At 34.3% G+C, this 13792-nt stretch overlaps 1 protein-coding gene and 1 long non-coding RNA gene across 4 annotated transcripts; one reads left to right on the top strand and one right to left on the bottom strand.

Moving 5' to 3' along the window:
• Positions 1-3108: 3108 nt before the first annotated feature.
• LOC145625351 (serine/threonine-protein kinase PBL27-like) lies at positions 3109-5278 on the top strand. Its single transcript, XM_081678410.1, has 5 exons — positions 3109-3181; positions 3910-4100; positions 4250-4445; positions 4581-4945; positions 5111-5278. The coding sequence occupies exons 1-5, from the start codon at positions 3109-3111 to the stop codon at positions 5276-5278; spliced, it is 993 nt and encodes a 330-aa protein (XP_081534536.1).
• Positions 5279-7637: 2359 nt separating this feature from the next.
• Positions 7638-13789, bottom strand: LOC145616585 (uncharacterized). Of its 3 annotated transcripts, XR_014107665.1 has the most exons (6): positions 13237-13789; positions 13058-13134; positions 12817-12888; positions 11937-11979; positions 11295-11394; positions 7638-8254 (listed from the first exon to the last, which is right to left on the bottom strand). It is a non-coding gene; the product is annotated as an uncharacterized LOC145616585 (long non-coding RNA). The 3 variants fall into 3 exon arrangements; XR_014107664.1 differs by lacking the exons at positions 12817-12888; positions 13058-13134; positions 13237-13789 and having other exon boundaries at positions 11937-12343; XR_014107666.1 differs by lacking the exons at positions 11295-11394; positions 11937-11979; positions 12817-12888; positions 13058-13134; positions 13237-13789 and adding an exon at positions 9015-9391.
• Positions 13790-13792: the final 3 nt, after the last annotated feature.

Here is a 13792-nt window from a genome sequence, read left to right as displayed (position 1 = left end):
CACCTCACACACCCAGCTACCCCGACGCACCACCACCACCTCACACACCCAGCAAACCTCGACGCACCCCACCACCACCTCACACACCCAGCAAACCCCGACGCACCACCACCACCACCCACGAACCCAGCAACCCACGAACCCACCACCACCATCCCTCGCACCTAGCATTGTCGGTCCACCAACCCACCAAACCAATGAAACCATACCCACCAAACCTCACCAACCCAGCAAACCCATGAAACCAAACCCACGAAACTAACCCACGAAATCCGCCGATCTGAAACACGAAACCCGACCCACTGCAACCCCCCGCCGCTCGTAACACCATGAAGCCACCATGAAAATGGGGTTGGAGGAGGAGAGAGAATATTAAATGGGATGAGAGTTTAATTAAGGTTGGGATTTAATTTAATGAAATCAGATTTGTAATTTAATAAGGGTGTTTAAGAAAAAAAAGTAAGGGCATATATGTCATTTTATAGGCCAAAAGTTACCAAATAAGGAAAAAAATTGTTGCAAGTAATTTGAACCACCCCAAAATGAAAACTGTTGCAAGTAAAATGAACCGGAGGTAGTATATTATTAATGATTATTGATTATTGATGATAATGGTACAATTAAAAGTGGTCCCACTTACCTATCTCTCTCCTCTCTTTTTTTCATTTGTTATGCATTGGCAAATGTGTAACCATTTTTTTTTCTCTTCTTATTTATTTTTTTATTTATTTTTTTAAAAAACCTACGTGATTCATTTGCTACTCGTATTGATTTACAACGATAGGAAGTTTTTAAAGAATAAACATAATTTCCTTAAAAAAAAGAAAAACGAACGCAATAATATTTGAGAGATTATATAATCCCCAACATTTCCTAAGTTTTCGAATGTTCCTACAATATCTTATTAACACTTTCACATTAGATACTTGCATTTTTTGTCATTGTCATTTGAGTTTTTCCCCGAGTTTTTAGAGAGTCATGTGAGATTTAATTTTCTAACCGCGTCATGTAGGATTATAAATTTAAGTGATAACCAATTAAATAAGAAATTATTAATTTCTTATACAATTAAATAATTCAAATGTCACGTAAGCAAAATTGACGAATGAGATTTAAAGTTTAAATTAATTAAATACAAAATATTATCTTTTGAGATTAGGAATTTTATCTAATATTATAAAACTAATATAATAACAATTTTAATCACATAAATATGAAAAATATTTTTTAAGAAAATACTAGCAAACCGTGCATCGCACGGGGTTCATCTAGTAAAATTGAAGAAGAATATTTGAGAGGTTATGTAATTCCTGCACCATTCCGTAAGCTTTTGTATTACAATCTCTATACACACTTTCACATACTTACATTTTTCGCCATTGTCATTTCCTTTAAGCTTCAAAGACATTCATTTTAGCATAGTAAACGCCCAAGGTATGCAACACTATACTGACTGATATTTAAATAATGCTTGATCTTTATTGATTTCTTTAGTGTTATTTACTTATAGTACGAGGTATGTCAGCATTATATAAATATTTTTTTTTCAAAAAAAATATTATTTTTATTTAATTAATATTAATTTATAGTACGAGTAGTAGAAACTAAAAAGAAGCTTTGACTTTTTTTTTTTTAAAAAAAAAAGCGGCTAGTTCATTAATCATCCAAAAGTACATACAGGGCAATCTCGTTAGGCACGTGATTTTCCCAACATTGTTCACTACGCAACCGCACTAACCTAGCGAGGTGGTGGGCAAAAAAGTTCCCATTACGCCTTACATGAGACCAAATAATAGAAGAAAAACTAGAGCTAGCTACACTTATATCTTCAATAATACCATCAACAGAAGCAAAAGCAAGGGAATTCTTTTTGAGCTTGTTAACTAAGAGTAAAGAATCAGATTCGAGGATAATATCCTTGAGGCCGAAATCTCTCGCCTTCTTTATGCCACACAGGACTGCTTTGCTCTAGGTTCGCACCTCGCTTTGTTCAAGTATGTAGCATTATTTTTTCACTAAGAAAGTAAGCAATATTATTAATCTCAAGCTGTAATACTCGCATTTCGAATCCATTATTGAGACTATCGACTCGACACATTAACCGTTCGAGTCAATCTCAAATTTGAGTTGACCTCACATGAGTGGAGTTAAGACCAACTTTTTACTAACTAAAGCTCAATTAAATTACCCACAAGTTTTCTTGTAGATATTTTCATTTTTATATATGTTAGGTGGAGGTGATTTAATTTTTTTTTTTTTTAGAAATGACTATTTTTTTTAAAAGAGAAAATTAACGTAAATAATCCCACAAAAGTGATTAAGAAAGAAATAAAAATAGCGGTATTTATTTGTTCAAAAAAATAAAATTAAAATAGCCCTAGTAGCGGATGATTTTCAATATTTCATAGTGTAATTTGGTGCACAATTTGTCTCTGTGTGGAATTTGTATGTTGACAATGTGATGTGTTGTGGACTTGTGGTGTGCAGAAGTCACTGTCCCGGTCTTGTTTCACCCATCCTTTTGATGTATCGAATATTTTCCTTTAATCTTTAATAAGGAAGGTTCCTTTAATCTATAAGACTTAGATTTATAACTAGAAAATATGTCATTTAAATGAGAAACATGTTTGTTTAATAGTTCATCAAATGACTTGTCAGAACCTACTTTAACAAACTCCAAGTAATAACAATATATAATTTAGCATAACAACCGATGAATTCAGCATGTGAAAAGCCACTTTAACAATTACATTTATACATGTGACCAATTTTTCGTTCATGTTTTGATATTTTATGACAGTTCAAATCAAATTGTGAGATACTATAGTTGCTAAGATCATTTATGCATAATTTGATAAAACGCTCTCTCTGTATACAAGAAATTTTTGTATGATATAGTGTAATCAATAAAGCACTTATTTACTTCTTTACCATTAGCCCTCTAAAATGCCATGAATGTTAATTAATTAGTCACTAATCTCAACCTGTATAATCAACTCTATTTAACTTTGATGGAATATAATTTATTATTACAAAAATTGATTAATTGAAAATAATTTCAGGCAAGTATAGTTTGGGAGTTGGCCTGAGTTCGTTGCCTCGAAAATTATGAGTTGTTTCTGTTTTGGTGGCTCATCTTCCCAACACAGCAAAGAATCCAAAAGGATTACTGGCAAACTAGGTAAGTATTAATGCAATTTTAAATTTTGAATTATATATTATTTATATTAATCAATAGTTAGCCCTAAATTGAAATCTTGAATATGAAATTTTGGGTCATGTTAATGAATTTAATAATTTTGTATTCCCCTGCTCGTTTATGTCCAAAACCCTCCTTATAGTTTTTGTAAAAAAAATTGCATAATAATCTCGAAAATATTGTTTAATTTTTACCTTCATGCCCTTACTATGCATCTTAGCTTATTATTTGTTGGCCTTTATTTATTATAATAATCAATGTCAAGTCTTCTCTGGATTAGATTTTAATACTTGCTTAAACAAAAGTAATTGCACAAAATGTTCAAGCACAATCTATCACAATTGCTACTTAGTGATCTCTCCGGAATTGCTTACATTACCAAGCTTGTTTTGCCAATGTGTGTTTTGCCAAAGTTATTGTATCGATTTCATCTGATTTCTAGATTATCAACTAAAATTTTCATGTTCTGATCTCTTTTTAGCTTATATCACCATATATTATGTCTTTTACAATATTATATGGGTGTACTTATGTGTCATCAATATGCTTTAACATGCATTAACATGAAATAAGTCATTAACATGCAATAAGCTACTAATCAATTGAAGTTCTCCCCTAAATTTCATGCCTTTATCTTACATAAAATGTTTATTTTTGTTCAAAGGATTATAAGTAATCAACTGATGACTCTCCTCTATTTTCTTCTTCAGACGACAAAGAGCCTAATACAGCTGAAAGAGTAGATGATATTGAGGTCATTGACGATAGTCTTCCAGTTGAGAAGCGTTTATCTTATCAAGAGATAGAAATTGCTACAAAGAAGTTTAATCCGGAGTGTCTAGTGGAGGAAGCTGGCATCTATGGAAAAGTGTATAGAGGGACACTCGAAAACACTGGAGAGGTATAAACAATTAAACATGGACCTTAGTATGCTTTTTCTGCCTGTTTTTAAATGAATTGAATCAAATTCATTTTTCTGTTTATTACTTTGTGATTTTCTATCATGTATTTATTATGATCTGTTCTTCTTGATCGCTTGCTTGATAATAGATCGTAGCTATCGAGCATTTGGACAGGAGGGGATCACGTCGACGAGGTAGAGACTATCTTTTACATGTGAAGATATCGAGTCGCCTCAATCATCCAAATGTGATCCGTTTGATAGGATATTGTGATGAAGGAAATGATTGTAGATATTTAGTGCATGAATATCTATCTTTGGGATCCCTGGACAAGTATCTACACGGTAAAAAAAATTATCAACTTTTATTACATTGTTATCTGATTTTTAACCAAAATCTTATTTGTTTCAAGCTGATTTCTTCTGTCGTCGAAAATTTTGAAATTTCAGATAGGTGATCCCTGCAAACGCGACCTTTAGATTGGGACACGAGAATGAAGATAGCGTCGGGCATTGCTATGGCTTTGGAATATTTGCACAACAAAGCCGACCCTCCAATCATCTACCGCAACCTATGTCCCTTTACCATCAGCCTAGACGACAACTTTAATCCCAAGCTTTTTGATTTTGGGTTATCTAAGGTTGGGCCTTTCCATAGTGAACCGGTGGTATCCAAGAGGATTGTGGGAACCTATTTTGCGCCGGAGTATGGCTATGAAGGCGTGTTGAGTTTGGGAACAGATGTATTTTGCTTGGGATTAGTTTTATTAGAGCTAATCTCAGGGCGACGATCCTATGAAATCGCAAGTGCATATAAGGAGCATAAGGGCAATTGGCAATCTTGGGTTAGTTTCTATTTCCCTTGTTTTATATATACAAATGCAAGTTTAACTTCGGAATTTCCTAAAACTAGAACTAATTATGAGATACAACGTTTGTTTTATCAAGTATGCTGGATATTGGAGGACCAAAAGAGAATTTTAGACTTAGTTGATCCGATTCTTTATCAGGGGGGTTTTACATTTGTTAGAATCTACCAAGCACTCGTCGTGGCAAACATGTGTGTTCAAGAAAAACCAAAAGAACGACCCGTGATGAGCGATGTAGTCTCTATCATCCGGTACATTTCATCCGAGGAAAGCCTTGAAGATGACAACATAAATAATCTACCAATTTAGAACAAAGCTTGTGTAGTAGTGACACTGTAGAGGTTAATGAATCTTGTATATATTAGCATTGAGGCTGACCCCATTGATATCGGATATCAACAAACAATATTGTTAATGTCATGGCAATCTTGTAAATAGTAGGTTTGCTTTTTGGAAAGTATTCATAAAATATTGAAAGCTGAGTTGGACTCTGTTTTTTTTTTTTTTTTTTTCATTTCTTTTACAAAACGTGTTACGGATCTTGAATTGACGAGAAGAGTAATGGACGTTTACTCCTCCACTTTACTTAGATCTGGGTTGCAGGAGAGAGAAAATCAAATAAAAAAACTTCATGAGGAAATCAAATAAAATAAAAAAAACTTCAATTTCTATAATTATCAGGATAACAAAACTTAAAATTCTAATTGCATCCACACATTACAATACTCTAGTACAAATCATAATCATCAAATTATAGAACAATATCCAAATTCAATAAGTTCAATTACCCAATTTTACGAAATCAAACTAACGAGGTAGCCATGCCGTCGCCGGCAAAATTCATCATCATTTTTCTACTCTTTCTCTTCTCGGTTTTCTCCACCTATTTTTCAGATTCATTCATCGGTTTTTTCTTGGTCCGCATGAAATCTCCCTTCACCGCTTCGATGCGGTTAAAATTGGGTTATTCGAAGTGATCAAAGCCGACGGTTTGGTTTAGGGCTCGAGTTCAGAATCTGGTTCGGCAAGAGACGGGTAAGGTTCGTTCAGGCCAGTATCTGGTTTCGGTTCAGTTTTTTCGGATGAAGGCAGTGAAGGGGGGGGGGGGGGGGGGGGAGGAAACCATCGAAGAAAAGCTCATCAATTGATAAAAGAGTAGTGCTACAGCGGCGTCGGAGTGAATGAGGGGGTGGAGAGAGAGTGAGAGTTCTAAGGTATGGGTTTTAAATGAGGGTTCAGTAATCTGACGTCCATCGTTAACATCAATATTGGAGAAAACAAGGAACTCGTTACGGGAAGATCCATGTAAACTACGGAATGCCGGAAATACCAATTCAATTTGCCCATCATTCAAATGGAAAATAGACTAAAATGCCCTTGATATTAACAATACAAGTTGATATTGAAGGATTTATGTCTTCGTCATGTGCAATTACTAGATATATATAAATGGATCAAATTATAGAGATAATTAAGTTTGTACATTTGTTTCGTCGCCATATCATAGCTAGAGGTACCAACGATCTTTAAGCTAGTAAAATAGGCCAAAGCCCACTTGGACGGATCCTATAAGGTCACACAAAGGGCCTAAATCGAGCACGAGAGGACGAAGCCCATGACGGGCCTCATCCCCTAGTATGGCCGGCCATTTAGAGAAGGTTTGAGGGTTTTGGGCTTCCTAACCTAGTCAAATTATAATGTGATTATAAGTAGATTGACTATTTGCCTAGGTTTTTGCATAGCAATTCGATTGATCAGTAAGATCAAAACCTGAATTAGCAAACACGAGACCAAGCCCCTCAAATCTCTCTCTCTCTCTCTCACGGCACTCTCCTCCTCCCTTGGCGCCGGTTGTGGTGATTCTTGGTGGTGGTGGTTCGTGGTGGTCGGTTAGTCCATTAAAGGTGGTGATCGTGGTTTTCCCTTTCACTCGACCAATCTAGTATTGGTGGATGACTCGTTCGAAGCTCGTGGACTAATTAGAGAAGCAACGCTTAAGACTCTATTCTCTCCCTAGTTTGCCAGTCGATTAGCTTCGTGGAGATCACGCTTTAAAGGTATGATTATGTGTCTTGTGTGTTATGCATGCGATCTTGGGATTAAGTGCTTTATGAATATGATTCATGATTTTCCGCTTTATAGTACCTATAAAATCCTACAGATTTCTGATATCAACTTGTATTTTCCGCTTTATGGAGATAATAAGTTCGTTTTTTTGGGTCGTCATTATCTATTGCTAAATTATGATAAATGATCTTTGGACTAGTCAAATAGTCCAAAGCCCTCTAAAATGGATCCTATGATATCACACAACAAGGGTATTGGGATGGTTTCAAAACCTTTAGTATTTGGATGGTTTCAATGTACAAGCAAGGCTAGAACATTTCCCATTATTCCCCAAACTTTATTCTATTTTTATTGTAAGGCAAGAGATTAAAGCTAAATTCATTGTAAGGTAAAATATGAATACACCACCACATTTGATGATTTTTTTTAAAAAAAAAATAATAAAAGAGATGACATTAGATTAATAGGCTAATTGCCATAGTTTAATTACAAACTGCATCCCACTTTGTACAAGGGGCAAAATTGATGCACAACAAAAGCAGACCAACACACTGATCTATCATAAAACCGAAGCTAATCAACCAACCTAAACTGACAGTCATACAACCCATACCCAAAAGAAACTTCCATACAGCAAGAAGAGGGGAACTGTCGCAGAAACTAGATGACTGAAGCAGCTGCAACGCCTTCCAAATCTTCCTCATACAGGAACTGAACACATTCAAGCACTATGAAGTGTGTCATATAACCCACTGCCATATTTTTGCCAAACAACACAAGGCTATGAGCTAACTTATTTCTTTCCTTGGAACGTGAGTCACAATAGCCACTTCAAACTTCCTTAAAATCTGTGCTATATCATACACAGCAGCAGCTAATTTATGGTGTGGATTGGAGCCTGAAGTTAGAAGCATTGTCCTCAATGATTCTGCATCTGCTTCAATCTCGATTTTCTTTAGCTTTAAGTCCTCAGCTATGGCTAAACCATGGTTCATAGCATAGAGCTCTGCTGCAAGAGTTGATACAGCACTATACTTGCAGGAAAATCCAACATACCATGAATCAACAGAGCTTTTAATTATTTACCTAAGCACCGTCTGTATTGATCTCGAAGAATCCTTCTTTGGGTGCCTGCCCTTTCTTGTTCACAATCTGATCATTCCTCCATTTCTTGTTCACAATCTGATCATTCCTTGGATTGTTACTTTGACTAGAAACCTGGAAAACAACCTCAATAAATTAAAAATCAACCAGAAATTTCGTGAATAAGGATAAGGGACTAATAGTTTTTTGCTCAAAAATCATCAAATTTCTTTGTAACCACAGATGCCAGAAGGCAGTAACAAAGATTGATTTCCATTTTTTGTCTGAACTCAAATCATAATATAACCACTCCTTCCAATCAGCATTTTAAAAGAGATGAAAATTAAAATTTGGTGGTTAAAAAAGCCTTGCAAAAATATCATTCCAAACTATAGAAGAAGAGAAGCAATCACGTAAAATATGTAAGTGAGACTCAAAGGGCTACATCTTCACAAATTGGAGAGATTAGAGGCATACGGACTGCAAGAGATTCTGCACACAATTCCAACACATTTGATGATTCAAATGTTAATATTCTTGGAAACCCCCCTAATAGAATTCAATTTTTTTTCCCTAGAAAATATTCTTAGAAACCCCCCTAATCAGTATTCATTTGATGATACAAGGTCAAATCAGTCTAACATTAGAACACCCTCTAATTATAGGTAGCATTGAAGAACATAATACAGCAAGTTGAACCCTGCCAACAACAACACCCCGCGGATATGCGTCAACGGAAACGTGCTCCAACCAATTCAAAGGCTCTAATCTAGCAGCAAGATGGGCACAAGTATTCCTACTCCGTTTAGTGTGATAACAAGAGAAGGCAACAAATTCATCGACAGCGAGGCAAATATCTCCAACAAACATGACACAAGGCTTCCTGCCAACCTACCATATTTTCATTGATTGACCGCCCTTAGTTCCTCACAACATCTATTTCGTCACATTCAAGTTCCACCTGAGTGAACCCCAAGATCCCAAATCTCACCGCCAAAGCTTCCACCAACTCCACAGAACTGTCCACTTTCTCTCTTCGTACAGCCACAGCTACAATTCGTACAGCCACAGCTACAACCTTGCCACTATCATCTCGATACACTGCTCCCAATCCTGTCCCTATACCATCCAAGATTGCAGCGTCAGTGTTCACCACCCTTATTCTACCTGGTGCAAGTGGCTAGCTAGGGAAGCCCAGGAAAGGGGCTCCTCTCTAGACCACAGGCCATTATGCTGCAGGGATTCGGAAATGAACCAGTTGATTGATCAATCCCCTATGACGAAACTCCTGCCACCGCAACCACCACCATTACTGGGTTGCTGCAGAAACCCTTGAATTTCTCTCTATTGCAGCTATTCTCTTTTCTTCTCCCACTGGATTTCCAGAAAAACATTATATATATATATATATATATGTATATATATATATATGTATATATATATATATGTCACATTGGAAATCATATAAGGTGTAAAGCACATCAAGTTATTAGTAAGATAAGTATTAAGCTGCGAAATTGACATTGATCAAGTCTAACAATAGTAATTGGCAGTCTTTAGATAAAAGCAAGCAGTTCTATCAAATACTCTTCACTACTTCAATCTTTGTGGGAACAAAAAGATTTTGACGAATATTTAGAAACATTCTTCAGAAGAAACACAAAAGGCATAATAAGGAAGTAGACATATTTTGGATTACACTAATCATGATAAAACCATAAACAATGCATCAGTAATACAAGACAACTAAAAAACACTTGGGAAAAATCCTATATACTCGTAATTTCTTTAGTACAAACTACTTTGCCTTCCCCACTGATTGACCGAAATTTTACTCCAAGATAATCCATAGCTATTATTTCATAGAGAAAATCATCCTATCAGCACAAACAGAAAAAATTTGATAGTGCAAGTGTGGTTTTGTCCATATCTTTTGATAACAACACTTAAGTGCTATAGTAAACTCCATAAGATGAACCTAGTAAGGTCCTTTCTTTGTCCATAATGAAAACTTATCAAAAGCTAAACAATCCATAGAAATAGATAACTATACTCTCTTCATAAAAGAAATCAGCATTGCAGAATCTAAAAATTAGATAAACCAAAGGAAATCTGTAAAATTACCTGCAAATATCTTAATAATTATGTGTGTTAATTACACTTTTTATAGAAAAAACCTTAAAACCCACACTATATACTAATCTAAAATACCATAGTTTGCTTTATAGTGTTGAATTGTATGAATAATCCAAAGATCTATACTACATTAGCTTGGTATTAGAAGTAATATAAGGAACTATAAAAAAAAAGTCCACAGTGGATACCTATCTAAAGCTAGACAACCCACTTAGATTACATAGTAGATGATATTACGCCCACATTCACCTTAATTACGCTAAAACATGTCAAACAGGGAGATGACATAGGTATAAGCAAAGAAAAGCAACATAATAACTAATGAAATTCAAATCAACTACTCCCATTAGTTACCAGGGGGATGGGGGTGGGGCAAGAACGTTACTACAATTTTAACACCACAAAGGGGAGGGACACCGGTGGGGGTTTAGAAATCCATCAAATCAAGTTTGGCAACACTTTTAATTCATATTAGATCTTCTTCGAACTTTGAGTTCAATTAACAAAATTATGAAGATATAACTAAATTTCTAAATAAGAAATTATGAAGAAATTATTACATTATCAAGAAATTATGAAGAAATAGCTTCTTGCATAACCATGCAAGTTTAATTATTAAACTTCCATACTCATTGTGCCATATTTTACAGGGTACAGAGTCAGCAATAATTAAAATTGATGCAAACCTTCTCTTTTTTAACATCAGTTAAGGCAAAATAAACAAACGTCAACTGACCTTATGATATCCCCCCAACTCTTTGTTTTTAATTTAAATTTTTTTTACAGTAAATCATTATTTGGCATTTAGAATTGATTGCTAAAATTTCCCAATCTTTCATAACGACACTTGTTATATTATAAGTTCAATATTCCACCTTAGAAGAATCAAGAATCATAAAATGAGTATACTAACATTTAAATTGGAATTAGCACATAAGTTCTTGCCTAGAAGAGGATATTAATTGACAATGTTATGCATTTTGAATTTTTAAGCAAGCATTTAACACAACAAATAAATTTCAAGAGTTTGTTTCACTACCTTGATTCTTTCCATTAGAGTGAACTTCCTCTTCTGATTCAATGGCAACTGCATCCAAGCATCCCTAACCAAAGGAAATTGAATGTAGGGGATTTGAAACCTAGAAATTAGCAAACGGTTAATATGGAACAAAAACAGAGGGATTCATGAGAAAACAAAAGATTTGTAGAAAAATGGTAAACATAGATGAGATAATTGGAGCAATGTGAAATTTAAAATTAAAACATATATATAATTTATTTATTTTTTTTTTAAAAAAAAAGAAAAAAACGATGATTTTTTTTTAAAATTTTTTTTTATTTTTTGGAAAAAGACCAATCTCAATCAATGCAAAGCTCACAAAATCAAATGTCCTACAAACCACCAATATTGAATCACAACATCTAAACTCTAAAGTACAGTAGATAGGCAGAAAGTTAATAATCTAAACTCTAAAGTACAAATAAAAAGGAATCACATTGTCAAAACTTGTTATATAAACCTTAACAGAATCAAGATACCCAAAAACAATCAAAGCATCATTAATTGGGAAAAAAAACATAAACTTTATTAGTGATCACACCAATTTGCAAAAAAGTGCCTCATGAGATAGTGTAAAGAGCATAAATATACTATATACTGAGTTAATACTAACATATTTACCTTATGACTTGCAAAACGTACAGGCTCCTTTGGGTACACAAACCTAGCATAGATTACCAACAAAAGAAAAGAAAATAATGTTAATTACCAAATGTAGCAAGAAACATCTCTCAAGATATGCACTAACCCCAAAATTATCATAAGTTCTGTAATTACACTATTACAGGACATTGATGCAGTATATTAGAAGAAAGATCTCATGAAATTAATCAGATAACCAAAAAAAAAAAAAGGAACCAAAAATATACACATTTGCACTCCCCCGAGTTGGACAGCTCTAGATTGAAATTAGACAAACTAAAACCTTTAAAACAGAAACAAACTGTTTCTGAAGCATCACAAACTTAAACTCCCAATCAGAAACCAATCTGGGAATTGCAACTTTTAGTTCCCAACAACAAACACAATTGCTCTTCCCCAATCAAAGCAACACTAAATTGATATTTTCAACTAAAAGTCACATGAAAAGTACAAATTGAACTCAAATTTTCCAAACTTAATTCTACTTTTCTACATTTGCAAACCCAAACCATCATTCTAATTTGCTCTAACCAATGATCCAAATTATACAACCTAAATCAAGTTTCTATCTATTTTCTCCCAAAATCCTAGAACCTAAAATTTACAAGAAAAAGGGTATGAGTTCTCCGAATTACTAAAAACAAATATATATTTAGAAAAACATATAAATTAAAAGATACCTTTTCAACTAAAATACACATGAAAAGCACAAATTGAACTCAAATTTTCCAAACTAAAATCTACTTTTCTACCTTTGCGTGAAAGGATTATCGAATGTGCTAGCAAGTTTATGATTAACGACAATCAACAACAACGAAGAACGAAAGCAAGTAAAGCAAAGAAACAAGAACGAATTTACCATGGGAGCCGGAGTGCCGGGAGGAAACCCACCAATCCACTATGGAGTAACTTGATGATGATGATTACAAATCTTCATAAAAGATGGAAGAAATTAAACAGTATTGAACACGCCTAATAAAACCTATATGAGGGTTATAAGCTATAAATTATCAAAGAAGAAATGCCAAATACTAATTCTTCTAGGAAGATGTACTATAAGCAAAAATAGCAAGTAATCAAGATTTCAAATATTCTATTACCTTCATGCAGTCAAGCATCACATCACCTATGTTTTAGCTTTAAATAAAATTAAATTTTCACTTGCATATTTCCAAATCTGCAGTTTAAAAACAGAATATTGTATTAGAAACTTGTGTATTTCTTCACCAAATGAGTAAATTTAAATCATCTAAACTTATGTTGAAGGCGTGAATCTCACATTTATTATGGTGTATTGGTGTAAAAGAAGCCCAAAGGATGCTGATGAAGAGTCATAGGCACGACGACCACCACCACTCATCCCTATTTTACCAAATAAACTAGTTGTGATGCATATACGGAGTATATTACAATTGAGAACAGGGAGAAGCTAAATCTTAAGCATGAGCAATTTCTATTTGACAGTACAAATCCCAACTCTATATACATAAGAGGTTGGAGAAGAGGCAATATTGAGAACAAAGCAGGCTTTCTTTTATATAGAAACAAAGATCAAAAGCAAGCATGAGGCATGACCATAGAGAAATCTATTGTACATTACTCATTAAAATTTGTTAGAGTAGCATTGCCAAACTCCACTTTATAGTAATATATAGATATAGATAAAGAAACGAAAACAGAAGCAATTACATCCATAATCGATGTCAAACTGCTAACCACCTAAACACATGAAGGGTTAGGGCTTCCTATGAGATAGAAATTGAAACATTTGGTTTACTCCCAATGAATATAGAAAAGCAAGGAACAAAACAAATAAGATCTTTACCTCTCTCCTC

This window comes from Chenopodium album, chromosome 3 (assembly GCF_948465745.1).
Source record: "Chenopodium album chromosome 3, dcCheAlbu1.1, whole genome shotgun sequence".
Classification (NCBI taxonomy): Eukaryota; Viridiplantae; Streptophyta; class Magnoliopsida; order Caryophyllales; family Amaranthaceae; genus Chenopodium; species Chenopodium album.
The sequence above is the reverse complement of the archived record's forward strand: the minus strand, read 5'-3'. Positions and strand labels throughout refer to the sequence as shown.

Excerpts from the sequence above, each read along its gene's own strand:
- LOC145625351 (XM_081678410.1), top strand. The coding sequence starts at position 3,109 with ATGAGTTGTTTCTGTTTTGGTGGCTCATCTTCCCAACACAGCAAAGAA. Across the intron at positions 3,182-3,909 it reads AAGGATTACTGGCAAACTAG|ACGACAAAGAGCCTAATACA; the intron begins GTAAGTATTAAT and ends TTTCTTCTTCAG. Across the intron at positions 4,101-4,249 it reads CACTCGAAAACACTGGAGAG|ATCGTAGCTATCGAGCATTT; the intron begins GTATAAACAATT and ends GCTTGATAATAG.